Source organism: Cryptomeria japonica, chromosome 4 (genome assembly GCF_030272615.1).
Source record: "Cryptomeria japonica chromosome 4, Sugi_1.0, whole genome shotgun sequence".
In the NCBI taxonomy this organism is placed as follows: domain Eukaryota; kingdom Viridiplantae; phylum Streptophyta; class Pinopsida; order Cupressales; family Cupressaceae; genus Cryptomeria; species Cryptomeria japonica.
In genome coordinates, this window is record NC_081408.1 from 490,769,354 (window position 1) to 490,794,233 (window position 24,880).

General features: G+C 38.0%; 1 protein-coding gene across 3 annotated transcripts in view; it reads right to left on the reverse strand.

Annotated features, from left to right (window-relative positions):
* LOC131060386 (disease resistance protein TAO1) overlaps positions 1-24,642 on the reverse strand; it is a 41,820-nt gene extending 17,178 nt beyond the window's left edge. For 2 of the 3 annotated variants that reach the window (XR_009110348.2, XR_009110347.2), the window contains exons 1-2: positions 23,516-24,642; positions 16,600-21,166 (exon numbers count right to left, since the gene is read on the reverse strand). Coding sequence is in view for 1 of the 3 variants with exons in the window: in XM_057993592.2 (XP_057849575.2) it covers positions 20,561-21,166; positions 23,516-24,511 (1,602 nt within the window). In the remaining 2 variants the exon portion in view is untranslated. Of the gene's footprint in view, positions 1-16,423; positions 21,167-23,515 lie in introns of those variants that run through there. The other variant, XM_057993592.2, reaches the window with a different exon arrangement.
* Between the last annotated feature and the right edge of the window lie 238 nt (positions 24,643-24,880).

The window sequence follows — 24,880 nt, forward strand, 5'->3', positions numbered from 1 at the left end:
CCAAGATGGCACCAAGAATGAACCAAAATACCTTGGAGATGCACAAACTTCAATTGCATGAATGACACCAAACACATGTATGGAGGTTAGGCTTGTTGAATGTCAAAGGGAAGAAGATTTCCCTCAAGTCACACTCAGAAACAAGTTTGCACAACATATATATGAGAGAAAGCCACAAAACATACACTTATATTGAAGGTAAGAAAACATACAAAACACACATAAGTCGAAGAGAGGCAAGAATGATGATTTCAATTTATTCTCAGGCCAATGGCCAAACTTAGAGTTGCATAAATGCAAAACAATATACAAATCTTCAAGAGAAGTGAAAGAAAAAAAGTAGCTCAAGTTAGTAGGGAGAAAACTCTTTACAATGAGGCTTGATAGCCTATATATAGCAAACTGGTCACAGAGAAAAGACCAGGGGTCAAAGAGGGGAAACCTTGACCCTAGCATACATAGAGGAATGTCAGTTCAAGAAGGTAGGGAAGTGCACAAATATGACATGGTTGTGCATGCAAGAAACCCATCCATACCCTAACAAGGCAATCCCAAGAATAAAAGTACTTCTAGAAGGTGGATTGTTTGGCATTCCAAAGTCAAAGCATAAAAACCTGACATGAAGGCCATCAAGTAACCATAAATAAGCATGGCCTTAGACTCTACTTGATGGCAATCCTACAAAAAACATTAAATGAACCCATGTATCTCCATGAATAAAAGTAGACAAGTCACAAGAGTTGGTGAAGCATTAAGAGCCTTGAGTGTTGATCACGCCATCTGGAAGTGTTGTAGTCACTAGAGTTCAAGCAGCGAGCCCTTAGGAAATTGTTGCAAAGGGAGAGGAGTCAGGAAACCCATATTCCAAAGGGATCAGAGGGAGGAGATAGGAGGACTTTGGATTTTGGAGTTTGGGGAGACAAAATGCCTCTTCCCAAAAAGGGAAGGGGTAGATTGGTTCACTGAATCCTTAAATCTGGCAAGGAAGGGAAGTTTGGGTTTTGAGGTTCGGTAAGACAGGATACCTCTTCCCAAAAGGGAAGGGTTACACTGGTTCCCCAAATCTCGAAATCCAAAAAGGAAGGGAAATCTAGGTTTTGGGATTCGAGGAGACAAGAGACTGGTTTCCCGAATCCCGAACATTGGAAAAGAAGGAAAGATCGGGTTTTGGGATTCGAGGAGACATGGTACCACTTTTCAAAAAGGCAATGGGTAGACTAGTTCCCCAAATTTTGAAATTCGGAAAGGAAGGGAAGTTCGAGTTTCAAGGCTTGAGAAGGCAAGATACCTCTTCCCAATAAGGGAAGGGGTAGACTAGTTCCCTGAATCCCAAAATCCAGAATTCCTAAGAAGGAAAAGGGAAGGATAAAGGACCAATAGACTCCAAGGTACGAAGGCAAGATGCAATGGTGAAGGGAGAAGAGCCAAAGTCTGCCCCAGCAGGAGAACACTTAAACATTTTCTTGAATTATTGAATTGGTGGTTGATCAACTGGGGCAGTGCTAGTCCATGGAACATATCTCTGATCGATTCTCATTGATGGACCAAGGGTGTCATAAAATGACAATAGATACCAATTTTTTGGGCTAGATGATGATGGGAGGAAGCATGCAAGTAAAGGTCAGTGTGGGTAGCTTTGTGAAAGACTTGACATGCTAAGGAACCATCAGGTTTTCTAGTAAGCAAAATATGAAGGAAGGGAAATTGGTTGTGGGATTCCAATTCTTTGGTGAAGGAAATGCAAGGAGCAATGTTGTTTAGGTGAGAATGGAACTCCTCTAACTTCTTTGGACCATGTGGCCAACAAATGTTGGTATCATCAACGAATGTTGTTTATTGAGTATTTTAAGCTTTGTTATATTTGAATGAACAAAAAGCTTGTATGCTCTTTTTTGTAGATTTAACTAAGTTCCCAACAAGCTCATTCTACACCATTTATCTTTACAAATAATATCTAACATACATAGATATCAGAAGAAATCCAATGGTATTTAGTTGAAGCTTAAAAATTGCCGAAATTTGGATGGTTAGTAACATTCGAGATGGTGTAATTCATTCTATAATTGAAATTGTTGGCATTATTGTCAATTATGTCAACAAGAGTTGCAGAGTGGATGCTAGAGAGGTTGTAGATTGGAGAGTGCAGAGAAAGAAGTGTTGCAAGTTGCAGATCGGAATAGCTATACCGATCAAGTGTTGTGCAGGTGAAGTGGTCGTATCGGGATAACAATACTGATACCTAGTCGTGTGGAGGAAATTGCTATCGGCATAAGTCAGGCTGATGTTGGGTCAAAGGGTGATATTGGGACGGCAATACTCATTGTAATCTTTGAGTGGGTGCTCAGAGCAGGGGTTGGTGCGCCTTTGAGTAGGTGCTCATAAAACTAGGGGTTGGTGCTCAAAATATCAGGGGTTGATTCTCCTTGGGTCAGTGCCCTAAACATATTGTAAACTATGTAAAGTGGAAAAATTGAACCCTAGTGACTCCCCACCTAGGAGAGAGAAAAGAACTCACTATGATGATTTTTCACTTGGGAGAACTTTACATTCAAAAGAGGGGCTTGAATCCACTAGATCCAAATCTAAGAGAGACAAGGATGTGAATTCTTGCAAGGGTTGAAGTGTGATTTATGCTCTTTGGTAATAGATATGTTCGCTTGTTGACTATGTGGAACAAAGAGAGAATTTGAGTGGATCGCGCTATAACTTTGGATATGAGCTAATTACATTGATACGGATCTACCCTGCAAATTTGGAGAAAATTCATCGGGACCGTGGTGAAAGTGTACATGGTCCTCCGAAAAATCCGCGAAACAAAAAGGGTTCTTCCGCCTTTGTAAATGGAGTCCAAATCTGAAAATACGGCTACGAACTGGTAAGCTACACACAGAAAAGAAGGGGAGAAGGGTTGTGGATAGGGGTTTGCCTCAGTCAAACCCCGGTTGAGGAATCAACCTTGAAAGAAAGTAATTGCAAATGCTGAAATGTAAATAATGGAAGTGTATACCTTGTAGATCTGCAATTTGTTGATGATGATTGCTTTGCTTCTTGAATATAATCACAAGTGTTGCATGAAATGGCATGTAACATGACAAAACCCTAACACACACACACACACATGCTTGCAAATAAATATTGTAATGTTGCTCCAATGGATGAATGAAGAAGACACGTGAAGAAAGAAGACTTGATGAATGCTTGAAGACTTGAATGCTTGATGACGATAATGAAGACCTTCCACTTGAATTCATGTCCCTGCAAATGAGAAGACCAATTCCCTTTTTATACATGCCTCAGAAGATTAATTCATCTCACCAAAGGCTGACATCGGGGAGATTTGGGATCCCGAAGTGCAGACAGGGTCGGGGGGACCTATCTTGGGGCCGCCCTACGAGGGTGGGACAGGGGCGCCACGCCCCTATCCTGCCCTATCTTGGGGCTCAGATAGGGTCCTGAGGTTATCTCAAGGCTCAAATAGGAAGGGGTGAAGGGATGAAAATGCAAAAAGAGGTCTTGGTCAGAAAGGAGGGTGTCGTAGCCAAGGTGAGTTCTTCAAATGTGGTTAAAATTGCTAGGGTTGAAATTTTATGACACTACATTTAGCCTCCACTTTAGCGGGAGTATGACTTACGCCAATAATGTTGGTAAAGTAGAAGAAAGAAAGAGAAGAATATGAGAGATGTGGAGAAAGATCACAAGGGGTATAAGATGTCACTAATCTTGAGGAACCAAACCCCCAATCTTGGGATCTTAACTCACTCAAACATATGCAAGAGCACATAAAACAAAAAAGGAACAAGACCAAGCACAAAAGACACACAACGAAGACAAGACACAAGACCACAAACCAACTAGCCGAAGAGTCCTCAATATGCAAATGTCTCAACTAATTGAAACACAAATACAAATGCCACCACATAAACACAAAAGATCACATAAAAGACCAAAGCTGACATCATCCATGAACCATCAATAGCAAAACTATGGGTTCATGAGAGGAAGAAGGGAGAGGACATGAATACACACTTTGGTGATTCATGAGAAGAAAGGCGAACAAGAGAGAAACCATAGACATCTCGCCCCTAAAACTAGGTGATCCATGGAGAGAAGGACATGGAAATCTAGCCCCCAGAGTCTGTCTGGGTGATCCATGTAAGGGAGGAGAGTGGGAACACCGTTAGTTCCACTCAACCTCAAGCGCATGTGTGCAAGTGAGGTTTGAAGCGCCTCATAGGAGTCTATGCCCGAGTACGCTACAACCTATATAGAATGTATAGTACAAATGTCAAGAAAGGCGTGATATCTCGCTCTAAGAGTCTGTGCTTTGGTTCCGAGAATAATCACCCTGCATAGGAGAAAAGTGGCATCATCTTGCTCTAAGAGTTTGTGCTCTAGTTCCGAGAATGACCCACTGTACAAGAAAAGAAGTGAAGACATCTCGCTCTAAGATTCTATGCTCTGGTTTTGAGAATGACCCACTGTACCAGTAAAAAGCAGCGTCATCTCGCTCTAAGATTATGTGCTCTAGTTCCAAGAATGACCCACTGTACAAGAGAAAAGTGATGACATCTTTCTCTAAGAGGCTGCCCTCTGGTTCCAAGAATGTCCCACTGTACAATGCACGAGAGAAGTATAGTACAAAGAAGTAGTGTGGGTGCCCCCCCTTTGATGTTGATATCTTAAGGAAAGTAGAACAAGGATACCTACCTTCATCACAAAGAAGATATCCGTTATGCAACAATGTCATAAATCCAAGCAAGAGAGTGAATACTCTTCAAACAAGGATAAGATAGTTGAAAAGAGATATCTTGTTGTAAGTGTAAAGGTTATCCTTAGAGGAGAAGAGATCTTTGTTCAAAATACATATATCCCCAAGAGGAGTTTGTCTTAGACAAATATAACATCTTCTAGAACAAAGCAAAGGAGAGAACAAGAATACAATCCTTCCTCCTATTCCTAGGTGAAAGGGATTCTTGATGAGGGATGACCCACTTTTAGCCCCCAAAGGGATGGGTGAATTTATCATAGATGTACATTACCAAGTGTGAAAGAGGTTGTAGTCAAGGACTTACGCCTCTTGTATAAGAGAGAACCCTTGAGTGAACAACAACAATTCCACACAAGGAATGACATCAAGTAATAAAACTCACACCATCCACAACGTAGGAAAGAGTGGATCCTTAGAGAAAGAGAGAGTGAGAGAGATCATTGCCCCCCAAGTGTAGGACAATGAGAAGAATTACAAAACTTCTAGAGAGAGATTACTCATAAGAGACGTACCATTTCAAGCAAGGAATACATCCTAACCAAGGAACAGACATGCACTCACATGAAGGATAACTCCATTCAAGAAAGGACATCAGGTTATGAATAGCACAATAGAAGAGGTAATTTTCAAAGAGAGAAAGAAAAAGATTCACAAAAGTTCTCTGAGGAGAGATTGTTCATAATAGACGTACCGTTTCAAGCAAGGAGAAGATCTCACTCACGGAACAAACATGCGCTTGCATGAAGGAAAACTCTATGCAAGAAAGGACATCAAGTTTATGAATAATGTACTCCATAAAGAAAATATTGAAACCTTAGAAAGAGGAAAAGGAATATTCTTGCCCCCCAAGCATAGAGGCAAGAATAAATAGGCTATTATGTTGCTCACTAAGTATGATTGCACCTGAAATTGTACCACCACGAATGACAAGGAGCCCCCAATAAGTAGGCTAACTATGTCACATAGTGAGGAGCAACATAATAGAAACTTGAACGTTATTTTAAATGATCATGATGAATATATCATTCATTGTCAGATGTTATTTTTAACATGCCTGAATCAATTTCAAGATTTGTGTTGAGAAAATTTTGGAATATGAAATTCATGCATCTTAGACTTTCTAGAAAAAGTAGGAGTGAAATCTAAGGACCCCCAATCATCCTCTAAGAGTCCTTCTTTAGGAACTTCTTTGGTAGTAGATGGTGTATTTGAGTGAATTGAAGAGAGGATTGTAGGGACTAAGAAAGCATATGATGCTTCTCTTATGTTCTCATCAACTACCTCATTAGTATATGTGTAAGGCACAACATCATAATCAGGAAATTTTTTGGGTGTCCTAGGAACATGAATGGAATTGATTTGATTTTTGTTGGGCTCTTGATTTTTGGGAGAGAGAGCATTATGATGAGAAATAATATCATCCTCTTTTTCTAAGGTATCTTTATGTTTAAGACACTCATTAGGAAAAGAACTATCATATGTAATTAATGCTTCATCTCTAGAGGGAAGATCATGAAAAGAAGGTATGGTATCACTAGGATAAGTAGCCATAATATCATCCTCTTGCACCAAATAATCCTTATGAGGGAGATACATTTTAGGAGAAGAAGGAACACGATTCTCCAAAGATTCATCTTTAGGAGGGAGATCTTTGAAAGAAGTGTCCATATTCCCTTTTTGCACCAATGTGCCCTCATTAATGAGATCAATTTTGGGAGAGGGTAAATCATAGCTATGAATGAAAGGGAGAACTAAATTATCATCATATGCATGAAAGGGAACATCATGAACATCTTTAATATAACTTGAAATTGAATTAGCAAAATAAGACAAGAACTCCATATGCACTTACGATCAAACAAGAAACTCATGTGTCATTGAACCATAATAATGTTCACCCCATACATGCATAGAAAATTGAATAAAGGAGGAAAAGTGGAATTTAAATTGCAAATTTGAAATTTGAATTTGTGTTCGACCTTAGAGGGTGTTAAAATTGATAAAGTACGCCAATTTTCTGGATTTAAGCAGAAAAACACAATCAATTTTGTCTCCTGAAATTTCGGGAAAAAAGACAGGACCGTGGCGAAAGTGCACGCGGTCCGACCAACTATTTTTGAATTTTTTTAGGGATGATAGGTATTATGATATTATTGTGGAATCCAAAGAGAGCTGATTTGGAGATGTCTAGATCGATCAAATTGCAGTCAAATGTCAAAAATAGAAAGATCTTAAAAATTAGGGTTTAATTTTTAGAATAAAAAGACAGATTTGAATTGCAATTTTGAAATGAAAATCAGATCTGAAACAAGTAATTAAAATTTTACACTTCACAAGCTTAATTTGCTCAAAATGAAAAATTAAGGTTTTTATGTAATTAACCTCTAAATTTTGCAAAAAGATCAAACTTGGAAATGAAATTTTTAAACTCAAATTGCAATTATTCAGATCTAACAAATAAGAAATCATAATCAAGATGTAAGACGTCAGGTTCACCAAAATGTAAAGTGGAAAAATTGAACCCTAGTGACTCCCCACCTAGGAGAGAGAAAAAAACTCACTACGATGATTTTTTCACTTGGGAGAACTTTACATTCAAAAGAGGGGCTTGAATCTACTAGATCCAAATCCAAGAGAAATAAGGATGTGAATTCCAAGTGGATTGCAAGGGTTGAAGTGTGAATTACCCTCTTTTGTAATAGATATGTTGACTTGTTGACTATGTGGAACAAAGAGAGAAATTGAGTGAAATGAGGAGCTACCGGTTCAGGATCATGTTGTAACTTCGGATCTGAGCTAATTAGACTGATATGGATCTACCCTGCAAATTTGGAGAAAAGTCATCAGGACTGTGGCAAAAGTGTACACGGTCCTCCAAAAAAACCACGAAACGAAAAGGGTTTTTCCACCTCTATAAATGGAGTCCAAATCTGAAAATACAGTTGTGCACCTGTAACCTTGTGTGTGTGTGTGTGTTTGCATCACATCCTTAAAATCTGAACATTGAACTTAAAGTTTTGAGATACATTGATTCACACCCCCCCCGCTCTCAGTGTCCATTTGTGTTCTTCAATTAGTATCAAAGCCCTAAGTTCCCCAGTAGTAAAAGCTTTCTCTAACTTGAGTAGATTCTGTTTAGTGAACACAATAGCTAGGAATGAATCCTCATCTTCTAAAGCACCTATCTTTGATGGTACCAACTATGCCTCCAGGAGTAGAAGAATGGAAACCTACATGTCTTCCCTAGGATTTGATGTATGGATGTCAATAAAAAATGGTTATACTATTCCTCAAGTTCTTCCTACCGGCCTTGATGCTAAAAGGGAATATGAGAATGATGTAAAAGCTAAGAATGCAATCTTAAGTGGTCTGTTAGAAACATGCATTGCACATCAGCAAAAGAAACTTGGGACAAGCTATAGAGTGTATATGAAGGAAATACCAAAGTGAAAGAAGCCAAACTGCAAAATCTAAGAACTTAGTTTGAAAATCTAAAAATGAAAGAAGAAGAGAAGATAGTTGATTATCTACAAAGAGTGGATGAGACTGTGAGTGCTATAAGAGGACTTGGAGAGGAAGTCAAGGATGATGTTACTATTAAAAAGGTTCTGAGATCGTTAACCTCAAAGTATAATACAAAAGTCTTAGTTATTGAGGAAGCTAAAGACTTAAAGACTTTCTCTATGGATGAATTGTTTGGCTTTCTGTCAGCCTACGAGATGAGAACAATAAGTGTTGAACCGTAAGAGAGAAGTTGCCTTCAATACCACAAAGAAAGGAAGAGAACAAGCTACGAATGAAGATGAAAATTACTCTGATATTGTTGCAGCTAACTTTGTTAGAAAGCTCAAGAAAGGATCAAGCAAGTATAGAGGAAAGCTACCTTTCAAATGTTTTGACTGTGGTAAAATAGGGTCCATTTTGCTACTAAGTGTCCCTATAAGAAGAAGGAAGATAACTATGTGGAAGATGTCAAGGATAAGGGTAAAAGGTTTTATAAACCAAGAAGAAGAAACTATCAAAAGAAGAAAGTTCTTTACTCAATTGATAGTGATGTCTATGATGATGAAAGTGAATTAGTTGAGGAATATAGTGAAGATGAAAAACAATCTAATGTCTTCATGGCTCAAGAGATCCTTAATGAGAAACATATCTAAAAATTTAGATGACAGTGAGGAAGAAGATGCAGATGTTGTGGTTGACCTTGAAGGAGAATTGGTTTGTGCTCTTGAAGAACTTGACAAAGTAAGAAACGAGTTCAAGAAATACAAGAAGTCTGTCACAAAAGAGCATGACTTACTAAACAAGAATATTGAAGAATCAAATAGTTCTTGCTGCCATAACTGCTCAGTTGGAAGAAACCAAAAGAATGTATGAAGTGACAAAATCATATTTAAAAAACAAAGAAAATGAGTATCAAAAGATGGAGGAAGAATTTGTAAATCTCAAAAAGGAACTTGAAAAGTGCAAAGATGAACTCAAGGTGAGAATCAAGTATGAGGACAACATTGATGCATTGGACAAAATGTTGAATAAACAAAAGCACTCAAAGTATACAGAAGGAATTCGATTTGATGTCAGTCAATATTCTACTAGCAAAGAATCAACAAATAAAGAGATACATTTTGTCTCTTCAAGAACGAATGGAAATGAACAAACTTTCACTGTCAGCAAGCCCACTGAGAAGAAAACATATGTTGTTGTTACAAAGAGCAGTTATGCTGATCCAAAAGGAAAAGCCAAGATGGATGATGGAGGTTTCACAAGAGTCAAAGATATGAGGAAGAGCTCAAGAAGACAGAGTTATGTTGCTCTAAGGAGATCAATAAGAAATAATTTCAATAATGATTGGTATGTACCTCAGTTCCATAGCTACTGTTATAAATGCAATACTTATGGTCATAGAATTGCAGAATGTAGACTTATGCGTAGGTCCCCTCCTAATTATGAAAGTAGAAATCATTTTGATGCTCTTAGAGATGCAAATATTATTTGTTATCATTATAATGGTATTGTCATAGAAGTTATGAATGTAGGAGATAAGGTTTCCAACCCTATGACAGTCCCTTAAGTTCATCAGTCAAATGCTATCAATAGAAATGTCAAATGCTATCATTGTCAAAACTTGGGCCAGATTGCAAAACATTGTAAGCTTAGGAAATAAGCAAAAGAAGAAAATGTCATCTTTGGAACCAAAGATAGAATCAAATCAGAATATGACAGTAAAGAAGAAGCAAGAAACCAAGCAAGTTTGGACATAGAAGGATAAAGATAAGGTCGAGTCAACTTTGATTGTTCAAACTGCTCTGCATGCTGAAAGGAAAAACTTATGGGTGGTAGATAGTGGTTGCTCCAACCACATGACTGGTGATAAGAGGAAATTCATTAAGCTTGAAGATTGGAATGGTGGCTCAGTAAGGTTTGATAACAACTCTTCAACCAAGATAAAAGGCAAGTGCACACTAAATATAGATTGCAAGATGAAAGCACATGATGTATACTATGTGGAAGGTCTGAAACACAATCTGCTCAGTGTGAGTCAAATGTGTGACAAAGGATATAAGTTTACATTTGATTCGAAGGGATGTCAAATCAGAAAAGAAAGAAATAGACAACTTGTTGCTGAAGGCAAAAGGACAGATGGAAATGTGTACAACTTGAAAGAATGCTTTGAGTCCCAATACATGATGGGACAAGTTGATGAAAGTTGGTTGTGGCATAGCAGGCTTGGTCACATTAATTTTGATAATCTTGCTAAAGTAAGCAAGAAAAGGTATGTTAAGCACATACCTCAGATTATCAAACAAGCAAGCACCTTCTGTGATGAGTGTCAAAGAGGAAAACAAACTAAAGAGAGTTTCAAGTCAAAGGAGTACTCAACTACAAGGCCTTTAGAGCTTGTACATATTGACTTGTGTGGGCCTACAAGAACAAGAGCCCTTAATGGAGAAAGATACTTCATGTTGCTCATAGATGATTTCTCTGGATGACATGGATCACCTTCTTGAAAGACAAGTCTCAAGCCTATGGAAGATTCAAAATCATTAGGAAGATGGTTCAAAAGGAAAGTGGATACAAGCTTAAATGTTTGAGATTGGACCGTGGAGGTGAGTTTACATCAAATGAATTTGAAGACTACTGTGAGAGACATAGAATTAGAAGGCAATATTCAGCCCCTAGAACACCACAAAAAAATGGTGTTGTGGAAAAGAAGAACAGAATAGTCAAAGAGATGGCAAGGACAATGCTGAATGAAGCTAATCTGTCTAAGATATATTGGAAAGAAGTAGTCCATACTATTGTATACACATTAAATAGAGTTCAACTGAGAGTGAACAACAGAATGACACCTTATGAGTTATGGTATGATAGGAAACCATCAGTCAAGTATTTCAAGGTGTTTGGTAGCAAGTGCTTCATCAAAAGAGATGAAGATGGATTAGGAAGTTTTGATTCAAGAAGTGATGAAGGTATCTTCTTGGGGTACTCTACACACAACAAGACCTACAAATGTTTCAACAAGAGGCTAAAGAAGGTGATTGAGAGTGTACATGTAAGAGTGGATGAAGATCTACATAAAGAAAAACAGAGCATAACAAATCAGATTGAAGAATCGCATTTTGAAGATGATGAGCAATCTGAAAGTGAACAAGAAGAAGTACCCAACAAAACTCCAAATAGATATGTGCAAAAGAATCACCTTGAAGAGCAGATCATAGGCAACAAAAATGAGGGTGTGCAAACTAGAAGGAGAGCAAGGAACCTGAGCAAGTAAATAACTGCCTTATGACTGAAATGGAACCCAGGACATTTGATGAGACCAACAAAAGAAAGAAGTGTATGGATGCTATGGAAGAAGAGTTGCAGCAGATTGAAAAGAACAAAACATGGGAAGTGGTTACTAAACCTGCTGACAAAAATGTCATTGGGACAAAATGGGTCTATAGGAACAAGATGAATGAAGAAGGCAAGATAATAAGGAACAAGGCAAGACTAGTGTGCAAGGGATATGCTCAAGTAGAGGGCATAGATTTTGAGGAAACATTTGCACCAGTTGCAAGACTTGAAGCTATAAGGATGTTCTTGACATTCTCAGCATATAAAGTATATAAAGTATATCCAATGGATGTCAAATCTGCATCCTTGAATGACAATAAGTCTACATAGAGCAACCTGAAGGTTTTTAGCTGCATGAAGATGAAAACTTTGTATGAAGATTGAAGAAAGCTTTGAGGCACCTAGAGCATGGTATTCTAGGTTGGATAAGTACCTTCATCAACAAGGTTACAGAAAAAGGAAATGTTGACAGCAACTTGTACATTAAGGTGGATGGAGACTACATGATCATAGTAGTGGTATGTGTAGATGACATCATCTTTGGAGGCAATAAAGATGTTCTATGCAAAAAATTTGCTGATCAGATGTAGTCTGAGTTTAAGATGTCAATGCTTGGAGAGCTATCATATTTCCATGGTTTGCAAATTTCTCTGTTTGACAATGGGATATTCATCTCTCAAACCAAGTATGCAAAGGATATGTTAAAGAAAATTCAAATGGAAGACAACAAATCAGTTAGTACTCCCATGGTGACAGGATGCAAATTAAGCAAAGATGATGAGTCACCTAGTGTAAATCAAACCTTGTATAGATCCATGATTGGCAGTCTATTGTATCTTACAACAACAAGGTCTGATATAGTTCAAGTTGTATGCAAGGTTGCAAGATTTCAAGCTGCTCCAAAACAATTACATGTAAATGCAATTAGAAGAATATTCAAGTATCTGCAAGGAACACTTACTCATGGCTTATGGTATCCAAAGAATAGAGATTTCACTTTGCAAGCCTATACTAGTGTTGATTAGGCAGGATGTGTAGATGACAGGAAGAGCACCAGTGGTGAAGCTTTCTTCCTTGGAAAGAGATTGGTTTCATGGCACATCAAGAAGCAAGATTCTATTTCTTTATCTACGACTGAAGCAGAGTACATAGCTATTGCTACATTTTCACAGGTTTTGTGGATAAAACAAACCTTAAAGGTCATTCAGGTATCATTTTCAAATCCTACAGCTATTATGTGTGATAACTCAAGTGCCATTAACATTTCCAAGTATCCTATCATGCACTCAAGGACAAAACATGTAACAATTAAGTACCATTTCTTAAGGGAGAAGGTAGCTGACAAGGAGGTAAAGGTTGAATATGTTCCCACAAGTGAGCAAGTTGTTGACATTTTCACAAAACCTCTTCCAAAGAACACATTTGAGTATTTAAGATACAAGTTGGGTGTTGTTCCACCTTCTTTCAGCACTTAAACGTATTGCTGAGGTCTGTGGTTCAGGGGAGCATGTTGTTTTACTATTTTTTCTTCCTTGAACCTCATGTTTGTCTCAAGGGGGGTTCTGAAATTTTTATGAGCAGTATTAACACTGATGTTTATATTGTAATAATGGTTCATCTAATGGAGTTTACTAAAAACAACAATTGCTAGGCCTTGTCCAAGCTGAACATCTTTGACGAAGAAAGAGAAACCTCATGTTTGCAGGTCATGTGCAAATCCCTTTGCCATTGTTGTCAAAGGGGGAGAATGCTATTTGCTTATTTTGACATGAAAGGAGGAGAAAGAACCTCATGTGTGTGTTGTTGTTGTGTGTTGACATCAATGCCAAAGAGGGAGATTGTTGGCATTATTGTCAATGATGTCAACAAGAGTTGCAGAGTGGATGCCAAAGAGGTTGTAGATTGGACAGTGCAGAGAAAGAAGTGTTGTAGGTTGCAGATCGAAATAGCTATATCGATCGAGTGTTGTGTAGGTGAAGTGGTCGTATCGGGATAACTATACCGATACCTAGTCACGTGGAGGAAATTGCTATCGACATAAGTCAAGTCGATGTTGGGTCGAAGGGTGATATCGAGATAGCAATACCGATCACAGAGTTTGTGCTACACATCGGGATACCTGGCAAAGGCGGAGTAATGTTTTTGAGTAATATCGATAAAGTTATCTGCTCCGATATCAATATATCGGAATAGCTATGCCGACAAGGAGATCGTAGAGGTGCATCAGAATAGCTTTTAAAGGCATAATAATAACCTACCACTATGCCGATAGTGTAAACTATTCCGATGGAGGTTCTCATCGGAGTAAGCTATGTCGACGAAGGAAAAAGAAGAGTTGACCTTTTTTGTAAGATCATCGGTATAATCCATGTCGATATAGTTTATCACTACAGAATTTGATTATTGGAATAACATATGTCGATATGGAGGAGGTCTTTGGAGTTCGGTGTCCGAGTAGCTATGTCGATGCAGGTTCAAGTTGAGTCATCGGAATAAGGTTGTTTTGACATGATAGAGTTCAAATGTTAATCCGATAGTGCTAACTATTCTGATGGGTACGTGCTTCAGGATACCTTATGACGATGAAGTTTGTCACCACAGAGTTTGAGTTTTGGGATAGCTATGCTGATGAAGGGTGAGCAAACAGTATGTCATCGGTATAACTTATTCGGTCGATTTAGCATGTTCTACCTATGTCGATAGTGATGACTATTCCGATGATGATCGTTTTGCATGATGAGTTGCGATCGAGATAACTATGTCGATGAAGATGTGCTGACAATATGTCATCGGAGTAACTTGTTTGATCGATTTAACAAGTTTTCCCTATACAGATGGAGCCTTGAGAAGCCGACTTCAGGATAGCTATAGCGATGAACATTTTTTTCTAGACCGCATAACACGAGTCTCAACATGGAAATTGACTGATCTGTGCAACCCGATTGTACACATGGATCTTGACTGACCTTGACCATCTGAACTGGATGAAGAATAAGAGGACATGTGGCTCCTTGATGGAGAGAACAAATCAAATATGTTGTAGTTGATGACTATGGATATCTTATAGTCATCAAACCTGTCTGGGTAGATCAATAAGATGACAATAATCACATTAATGGCGAACCTTTTGCAGTATGTTGATGAGCTCGAGATGCTTGACAGAGGGAGGATCAAATTTGTAGTACAGATCAAGTTTGCTAAAAATAGCAACCTTGTGACAGAAAGAGAATCGAACATAACCCCAAAGGGAAGAAAACAGAATAGTGTCATTTGATTCAAAAGATAAATCAAATCTACTACAGACTGTATTCTTGAAGATCAGATTGAGATTACTAAGTTTAGTAATCTATGTTCAGACCGATTTGAAGACAGATAGAAGACATTTAATGTATGCAGCTAGTCTGAAATCATTTTGTGGACAAAGAATAAGATCTTGTTGAAAAAGAGAGCTAACAGTAGGTAGAGCAATCAGATATGATTCAATAGGAGTATTTGAGATTAGAGATATAGGTGAAAATAAAGATAACTCCACTGGTCAATGTGTATTATGATGTGTAAGGAGATGAAATGTTGAAGATGTGAGTATTGTTGTAGAGAGCTCATAGAATGTAATCTTCGGAAACAGAGAGAGTTTGAGAGAGCGTAGTTGTAGAAACAGAGCAGAGAAGGCAGTTGCAAAAGCAAAAGATTGAGAACAGAGTAGTCTGAGAAAGGTGAAGCTGAGGCAGAGAGGAGGAGACAATCAGACAGAAGGAGAAGAAAGAAACAGAGGAAGAATACTAGATTGTAAGTGTTGCAAAACCTCATTTGCAACAAGACATATAACTTGTATTTGAAATCTATACTCATTGTAATCTTTGAGTGGGTGCTTAGAGCAGGGGTTGGTACTCCTTTGAGTATGTGCTCATAAAACTAGAGGTTGGTGCTCCTTGAGTTGGTGCTTAGAATATCAAGGGTTGATTCTCCTTGGTTTGGTACCCTAAACATATTGTAAAATGTTATTTCCTGTGAAGCTGGATTGGAGCAGTAGACTCCAGCAGCTATTCTCACCGAGGTTTTTCCCACATTGGTATTTCCTCGTACATCTGGTGTTATGTGATGTGCTCTTGTGTGTGTGTGTTTATGTTTGCATTATATCCTTATAATTTGCACATTGAACTTAAAGTTTTGAAATATACTGATTCACCCCCCCTCTAGATGTCCATTTGTGTTCTTCAGAAACATCTAACAGTGATTTTCAGTTTCCATTATTCCCTGTAAATGTGATTATAGATGAACATATTGTTGTCACCAAGATTGCACCCGTGACGTTTAAGTTGAAATCTCGGCAATCTTGTGAAACATGGAATGATTTCCAAGCTTGTGGGTTGCCTATGGTGGAAATCAACCTCTAGAGTGAGTTGATTCTCTTTGATGAATCTCCTACAAAATGACTTTCTGATGGGAAAAGAGATAGAAGGAAACTTTGAATTGGAATCTATCCTAAAAGGTGATGCACCAAATGTTGAGAAGGCTAATCAGATGCACTAACTCACAATCAGCTTAAGAAAAGCAACCTTGCTTGTAACAATTCAACTAAGCATGTAATACATCAATATTTTATAAGAAAAGGGCTAATTTCAAAGTTTGCTTTTAAGGAAAATAATGTATTTTCACAGCTACAAACTACCAAGACCAGCTGAACACAACCTATGACCTGCATTAACTATGCATCTTCTTGCATCAATACTGTTTGAAAGAGACAAAAATTAAAGGATTCTAAAATTGAATCACAAAAACATCATCAAATCTTTCATTCAACACCAAATATAAGAAGTATTGAAAAGGAAAATTGGTGTTCTTTTCTTAAAATCTAGAAGGAATTGCTGATACAACTGAAATGCTTCCAAATGAGCTACAATCTTCATGCCTTGCTGTTGAAAGCAAAAGGTAGAGAGAAAAGAACTAGAGAAAAATGAAGAAGAGAAAAAGATAAATAGAAGAGAAAGCTGCACCTTGACTGGAAGAAGTAACTGAGGTCGAACTCCAGGTCTAACTGATGGTCTTCTTCTTGGAATCTTCATCATATTGCATGAGATATCATGAGATATCTGACTTGGGTCGAAATTGATTGAAAATCATGCATAAAGGCATCTCAAACTGCTGATAACTGAGTGTTTGTGGCCCCAAAATGCCTCTCAACTGATGTATGAGCCTTGTAGGGCTTTAACTGCACTAGAACTGATGGAACTGCTCTTAAATCACTCATTTTCAGGCCTTTAACTGCTCTTGTACTTAGAACTCCACCTTTTAATGCTTAAAGCTCATCATTGAACTGAGTATGAACTTGATTTCAAATTGATGCAAGAAATAAAACTTGTCCTTTGCCTTTGTGACTAAGCCTTCAACTGATTAGCATGTTATCTTATTTCATGGACCTTGAAGTTTGACTCCTTTTTCAGGCGTAAGAAAAGTCTTTGTTGCATTTTCATTTTTTAGTCCTCATGCTTCTATGTAATGGCTTTAATAGAAAAACATACTATTAATATTTAGTAGGATTGTAAATGATGAGTATGAATGCTTTCTGGACTGCATTATATAATCTTAATAAGATCCTAATGACTGGGAATCTTTTCAAAGTTTGAAACACTGTCAAACTGTGGTTTGCATCTCGTGGTGACTGCTCCATAGTTAACTAAAGTCTCTGTTATGTTTGATCTCTAATGCTCTTAGCTGCTATGACAGTCTTTGATACTACTGCTATACACAGGGCTTAGGGCTGCTTCTCATTGCTAGCACTGCTACACTATGAATTTGCTTTGCATTTTCATCCATAGTTACAATGACAGTGACCCTTGTAAATTTCAAAACCCTCCCTAAGACTGTCTTTTACATGGCATTTGTCAATTATGCGTGTGACTGCATTTTGATTGTTTGGTATCCCTTGGAAATGTGCATATACTTTTACTCTGTGTGCTGTATCTTTCTTCTATTTTGGAAGACTGTTCTGAGCACTGTTCTTTGCCTGATTTGGAAATGTACTTTTCACTTTGTCATTATTAACATCTTGCATACTGTATCTCATAACAGTGAGTCCTCTTCATCTTTTCAACGCTTACACTTTGTCATTGTTCATTGTAGCCTGCTCTGTGATTTGTCTTTAGAATATATACCTTGTGGACTGAATGGCTGCTCTAAGCATCTCTCTTACCTCTGTTCTGATCCAAAACTCGGCTATGACAGCCAAATATGACTGTGATTAAAGCTTCGTGCCTCTGTTATTTGACAGGGATATCTGCCATGGATCTGCTCTTTTTGCTCTGAGTTCCTTGATGAAGATTGTGAACTGTGTTGAGATTGCGACCTTCAGATTCCGCCTTGACAAGTCACAGTAGTGAAGATATGGGACTGTCTCTCTGAATAATGTGTCTGATAGCCTTTGGACTCCTTTGTTAGACTCATAAAGCTGCTCTATGAAGCTTTTGACAATTGTTTGAGTCTGTCATCATTAGGGCTTTTGTAAGAGACATATCACTGTCATATTCGTGATGTATGCTTACTGTCTTATATTTCAAAATCTGCACCTTATCTTAAAGCCATCTTCTTGTGACCCATTTGGGTATGAATGCTCTTGGCAAAGGCTGTCCATTTCTGTTTATAACTTCTTCCTCAACCTGTCATAACTTATTGATGCTTATCTTTCTAAATCATTTCTAGTGCTTTTTCACTGCAACAAGACTTAAATGATGCCCAAAGGTCAGTGTGATACTTCTTTGTATCTCTTTGTCTCAGTCTTGCTACTGTCATGAACAGGGAGCACTGTATTTCTTGTGCATCTGAAACCTATTCACTCAACAAGGTCTGCAAATAACCCTCTTATGGATCCCTTGTTATGACTGTAACAAACCCCTGATTGTGATCGAAGACCTCTGTGAGGAAATAGTCTCTTTGTGTTTTGAACAGTGATCTATTTCTTGCAAGCTTCTCAATTACTGATATTCTATGTGCCTTTTCCATGGGAAAAGAGATGTACTATTTTATGGTCTTAGGCCTTGTCTCTGTTTTGTGGCTGCATATCCATAGCTCCACAGTCTTGTAGGTTGCTTTGATCTCCTTTCTTGGGACTGCTATATTGTCCTCCATGATCTCTGTTCATATTGAAAAAGGCTTGACACCTATGCATTGATTGTGAAAACCCTGAATTACTGCCCCTTAATCACTGCTCTTAATGATTGCAATAACATCAGGTGATCCACCTTTGGCACTCATTGTGATGTGTATTATTAGCCTTACTAGCATTGCCTTGAATCATTGTTCTTTTGGCCTTTCAAGGTCTGTCCTCTGTCTTTCTCTGTCTTATATACCTCTTCTTTGCTGTGAGTGCTGTAGTAATCTCCTTGATACTCTGATAAATGACATATTCTCAAATCTTTCTCTTGATCACTGTGACTATGTTATGGGACTGAGAGTAAATCATTTCTTGACTGAAATATATTGTGTATGACTGTAATTTCATACTCTTTTTGTGTCTCTTGTCATTTTAGCTGCTATGAAATGATGATCTTCCATGACTTTTGTTGACTGCTGCAATAGAGTCTTTGATGCTGCTTTTGAGGTGGTGGTCACTGTGCTTGAGATCTGCTATACCTTTGTACTAGATTTGGGCCTTAGCTACCTTTCTCTAACCTTTTGGTTAGCATCAAATCATTTTACATTGAATAGACTGTGTCCTCTGCTATTACAAGAATGAGGTACGACTGCAACATTGACCCTGAATCATTATTGTTTCCTCTTAGACAGAGGACTGTCATTTACTACCCTTTTGTGCCATATAAAACTATTCTTTCTTTCTTGACAGAAACAAGATTTCTGTGTCAAAGGGTTGAAGGTCTGCTTTACAAGATTTGTGACCTTTCGTGACAAAAATCTCCCATCTATTAAGAACCCTAAACCTTTCGAATATGGATCTAAAATAGATAAAGAAAGCACCACCACCTTAACAAAAATTTCACAAACTTCATGTAATTTGATGCTAGTGAGATAATCTCAGAGAAATAAACTCGAGAATAAATGCAAAATAAGAAGCTAACCCGTGAAATACATGAAGCTTTCTCTCGAAGTATCTCTAAATTCTCCTGAACTCATGGTCCTTGACTGCTTTGTGCATGCAATGTGCTGTTTGCCTTCAATTTCTCTGTTCAAGGCCGCCATCACAGCATCAAACTGTAGCTTTCAAGAGCACCTGATAACCTAGGGCTTACTGCTGTTCGGACTACTTTGTGTGAACAATTTCACCCACTGTTTAGCCTCACTTCATCTCAACGCTGACCATGGTCAAAAGAGTTCAAAATTCCCTCCAAATGATGCATGAACACTTGTTTGGAAACTTTTTAGGCTTTTTAACAAAAGAAATACATCGATATTCACAATTACTTCTTTAAAACCATTCTTTGACTACATACAACGTGGATCCTTCCCCCTTTGGATAATTCCGAGAAAAGTATTAAAGTTAACCTTAGATTTTTTAAACACCTTCAAAGCGTTTTAATACAACTTTTCTCATGCTTTAAACTTTAAAACTCTCCAAAACCCCATGATAAAATGAAAAAACACTCTAGAAGACTATTTTTGGCCTGAGAGTCAAAAATAGGTAACACATATATTGCTACATGTATTTGCAATTTCACATCCACACTCCTGATATGCGTGGAATCTCTCTTACAATATAATATAACAGTCTGTGTCCATAAGTTATAAATCCTTCCTCTTGATATTGATTGGCATACATCCTCGACCCAAGTACCAGGTTGACTGATTGTTCCTGCAGCTAGAGGTACATAAGGGCACTGACAAGAATGTTATCATAGAAAGATGAGGAGACAGGACATGTTGGGGTTCTTTGAACTAGAAACTATGAGGATGTAAAGGTCCACTGCAAACCTTGCAAAACCTTAAGCATGTAGCTAGTAAGAGGTATTATGATTCCATCATGAGTTCAATTACTTCAAATATGGGGTCGTACAAAGTTCTGAAGCCTCCTGCATCATCTAATAATGCTTTAAAAGCATCACCATCTTCCTCCTCTGGGAAGACTGACTCTAAATCACCCAAGGATTTGTTACCCTCTTCATCCACTGATACACTTACTGTCACAATAAATGCACCAAGCCTCTCCACTTCTCTTTTTCTACTCACCTCACCAAAGATAACAGAAAACCCAAATATATCCCTGCTTCTACCCTCACTGCCAACCCAGGCCCTTGCCTTAACTCCTGGCGATAATAGACTGACCACTGTCTGTTGGATATCTTCTTTGCTTTGCTCCCACACTGGCACGTAGATGAGATGGAAACTTTGTGAGGCAAGCTCCACAAATTTCTTCTTCAGCATTTCCAATGAAGAAGAAGAAGACACCTTAGACTTTGCAAACAGGAAAGCCAATTTGGTATCAAAGGCTAGGAAGGAGTTGTCTTCAACATTCCCATCGGCACTGAGGAATTTATAACCGTGGTGAAAAAAAGCAGTCGATTTAGTTTCTCGGGCTACCAACTCAAAACCATCCCAATCAAAGGAATCTACCTCCTACAAAGGCAATTTCAATTTGTCAAACATCTCTAAATCAGAATATAACAGTTCTTAAAAAACAGCTTCAAGATTAAAAAAATGCTTATTGTATATCAAATTGATAATAAAGGCAGCTATTACAGTTGATTTGTCATACATCTCTAAATCAGAATATAACAGTTCTTAAAAAACAGCTTCAAGATTAAAATATGCTTACTGTATATTAGATTAATAAAGGCAGCTATTACAGTTAATTAAGAACCCAAAAACTTTAAAACACAGATTAATCATTTCTGAACGAAGTAAACATCTCAGACTTCCTCTCTACTTAGGCAATTTGGCACTTTTAGATGTTAGGTGAAACTCTAATAGCGGTGCCATTTTACTTCTAAGATTATCTAGCCTCATCCCCTTAGTCCAAGGTATTCATTAATGAAGAATATAATATGTAGTATTGACCCTTTTAAGTTGATTGTTTTGATACAACTCCTCCTATGGTTTATATTTTAGAAGAGTGATGGCACCAGTTTCTAGTTCCAGTCTCTATTGACTCCTTCATTTTGTTTGGTTTCTAGATATTCTCTTGCAAATACAGAAGGTATACAGAAGGATCGTGGATTTTAGGAAATGTCTCAAAGAGGTCATACAGAAGGAGCTTCAATTATGAGGAAATAATAAATATCACTAGTTTTGCATATGCAAGATGTATGAATTTTAAGGTGTAATGCCACATTTAGAAATGTGTCCTCATGGAATGTGTTATAGGATGAACACAAAATGGTGTTCTTGATGGGCCTTTATCTCTTTCTATCCAATGAAGTGCCTCGAAGAAAAGTGTTCTCTTGGACTGTAATCATTGCAATTGGTAGTATAACTCATCAACTGCTAGCCAAGAACTGGATAGACTTTCAAGACTCATCAAATTAATTAAAAGTGAATCTTTATCTGCTGTGGTGACTATTGACATGCTATGTATATTTATGCATGATATGATAATACAAGACACAAAATTGTTGTTGGCAAAATGTCTCAACCTATTATGGTATATGGACCAATTCACAGTTAGATATACACAAAATGAGCTTGAGCCGTGGGGATTTTCAAGCAAGCAAGCACACTTAGAAAGTACTACATCAGACATTATTCCTCCAAATTAATTTCAAGACTTCAGGCCTAGTTCAGTTCGGTTGAAAAGACTGGATGGCTCTTGGAGCAGATTTTTACGGAGCCATACTGATCTGAATTCACAAGTGAGTGATGCTATTCTTAAGGAAGGCATGAGCATTGCTGTCTGTTGAGCTAACCTACTCCCTTCTGGGTGGATATAACATAATTGCCTAAAGACATGGGCATAAGAATACCTGGAACTATGGTAAATTGATAGGGGCATGGCTATATTATATAAAAATTACTGGAAGATGTTGATAAGGGAATGAGGTCCTCATCCCTACCTATATTGGCATTTTTGGTGAGAATTCATCACAAAGATGCAGTACAGACATCATGGATTAGATCAATGCCCTGTTTCACCCAAAAGCTTTTCTTGATGATTGAAGTGATAATAGCATTATAGGCTTTGGAATTGGTTCCTTCACTAATTGTTTTGGTGACCATCCATTATAAAGATGTAATTACATATGGATTAGGTCAGTGCCCCGTTTCACGCAAAAGCTTTTCCCTGACGATTGATGTGATCCAAGCCATTGTAGGCGTTTAGAAAATAGTTTCTTCACTAATTGTTTCAATTATCACTATAGTTTATCGAGTGCCCTTTTAGTCCAGCTGCATGTACATCTTTTATATCCAGATGTAAAAATGTTATTTCTTGTCACACTTCAGATGTCTGAGTCAGACTGACGTGAAAATATTGTGCTTGAATTGGAGAGGTGCAGGACCAAATCCAGAGGGTGTAGAGTAAGTAGATCCCAGAGTATAAGCACAGTCAGCTGCGGTGGTCTCATATGCCATAAAAACTAATAGTCTGAGTACAACCAATGGGATGATGCTGATTTCATATATTGTAGTGCCTGGGGTTGTGGATCCTAAAATAGCCCATTCCTTTTCATTTTCTAGGTACAACCAGCCACCAGGTACCTCCTGACACTAACCCCGTAGGAGGCACTTGAATTGTCTAAAAAGTGCCAAATTGGTGATCTGAAAATTGCTTGTCTGAATGTTTAAGTCCCTTATTCTATTCTAGCTTTAAGTGTGGAGAATTGATGCTCAGTGCTCAATCCCATCGAGTTATTTACAACCAAAATATATAAATACTTTTATGAAGTAAATTTGTGTTTTCCTTTTATTTTTCAAAAAAGGAGATTGCATCTATCAAAAGAGTACAGATTTCATTTTTAAAAATCCCATTACCGCAGCTGGTCGCTGGCAGATGACCCACAATACATACTCTCCCTTGACTTGTTTCCACCGCTCTATCAATCGCCGACTCCCGGCAATATAGAGTAGCATTAAACCCTTAAGCCCCACAAACTTGTCTAGCGCACTCCCAATCAAATCACAATCTGCTGCATTCACAGCCTTCAAAGAAATCAACGATTCAAAATCACCTCCAACAGTTTGTAGCCCGTTGCAAAACTGAACATTGAGAATTTTCAGAGACTCCAGCGCTCCAAAGTTTTCCGGCAAAGACCTCAAATTCTCACAGCCGCTCAGATCCAGACACCTCAACGTTTTAAGCCCACCAAACGTCTGTGGAAGATTTTCTAGATTAGGGCAGCGCAGGCTTAGCTCTTCCAAACTAGAGAGGTCACCGAAGCTTTCTGGCAGGGTTTCCATGCCGGAACAAATTGATCTGTCCTGCAGGAATCGCAGGCAACGTAACGACTTCAGACTTCCAAATCCGACCGGAAGCCTCTCCAAATCCTCGCAGCCAGAAAGTTCCAGGGTCTCCAACGAACACAAGTTGCCGAAATTTGACGGCAAATTCACTAAATTTTGACAGAATTCGAGATTCAAAATTTGCAGTGAAGAGAGATTTGCGAATGTCTCGGGCAGAGATTTCAGAGCGTCGCAAAATGAGAGATCGAGACGCTGCAGGGAAGTTAGGGTTCCAAAACTCGAAGGCAGATTTCCTAACCCGGTGCAGTGGCTCAAATTCAAAATCTCCAGATTTTTAAGGTTTCCAAAGTTGGAAGGCAATTCTTTGAGATTTGGGCATCTTCGGGCGGAGAAATCTTTGACCGAAAGGAGATTGCATAGCTCTGAAGGAAGCTGTATGAGGGTTTCGCATTGGTCCAATCTCAGAATTTGCAGATTAGAAAGCCGATTGACTGTGGGCAATTGAGCCTCAATGTCTTGGCATCCGCTCAAATCGAGCTCAACCAGAGAAGAAGGATTTTGCGACATGTTTATCTGATTCGTTCTCTGAAAATTATTGCTTGCTAATCCTTAGACAGACCTCTCATCCAAAGATCACGATTGAGGACAGTTATGACGTCTGGATTATCTAAGCTTTCTCATAAGGAAAAAGTATTGAACGCCTTGTAAGGAAAATTATCGTTTTTCAACTTTAATTACGTTGAAGGCGGATGTTTTTAATTTAATAATTTAACAGGTCACTCTTTTTTTTTAATAATAATTTAACACTTTTTTAAATTAAAATAAATAATAAATTTTGGAAATATAGTATTTTTCTTTTTTAATACGATTATTTAATAATCATTTTAAATAACTGTATTATTGAAATTTTATGTATCATTGTTAATTTTTAATTCT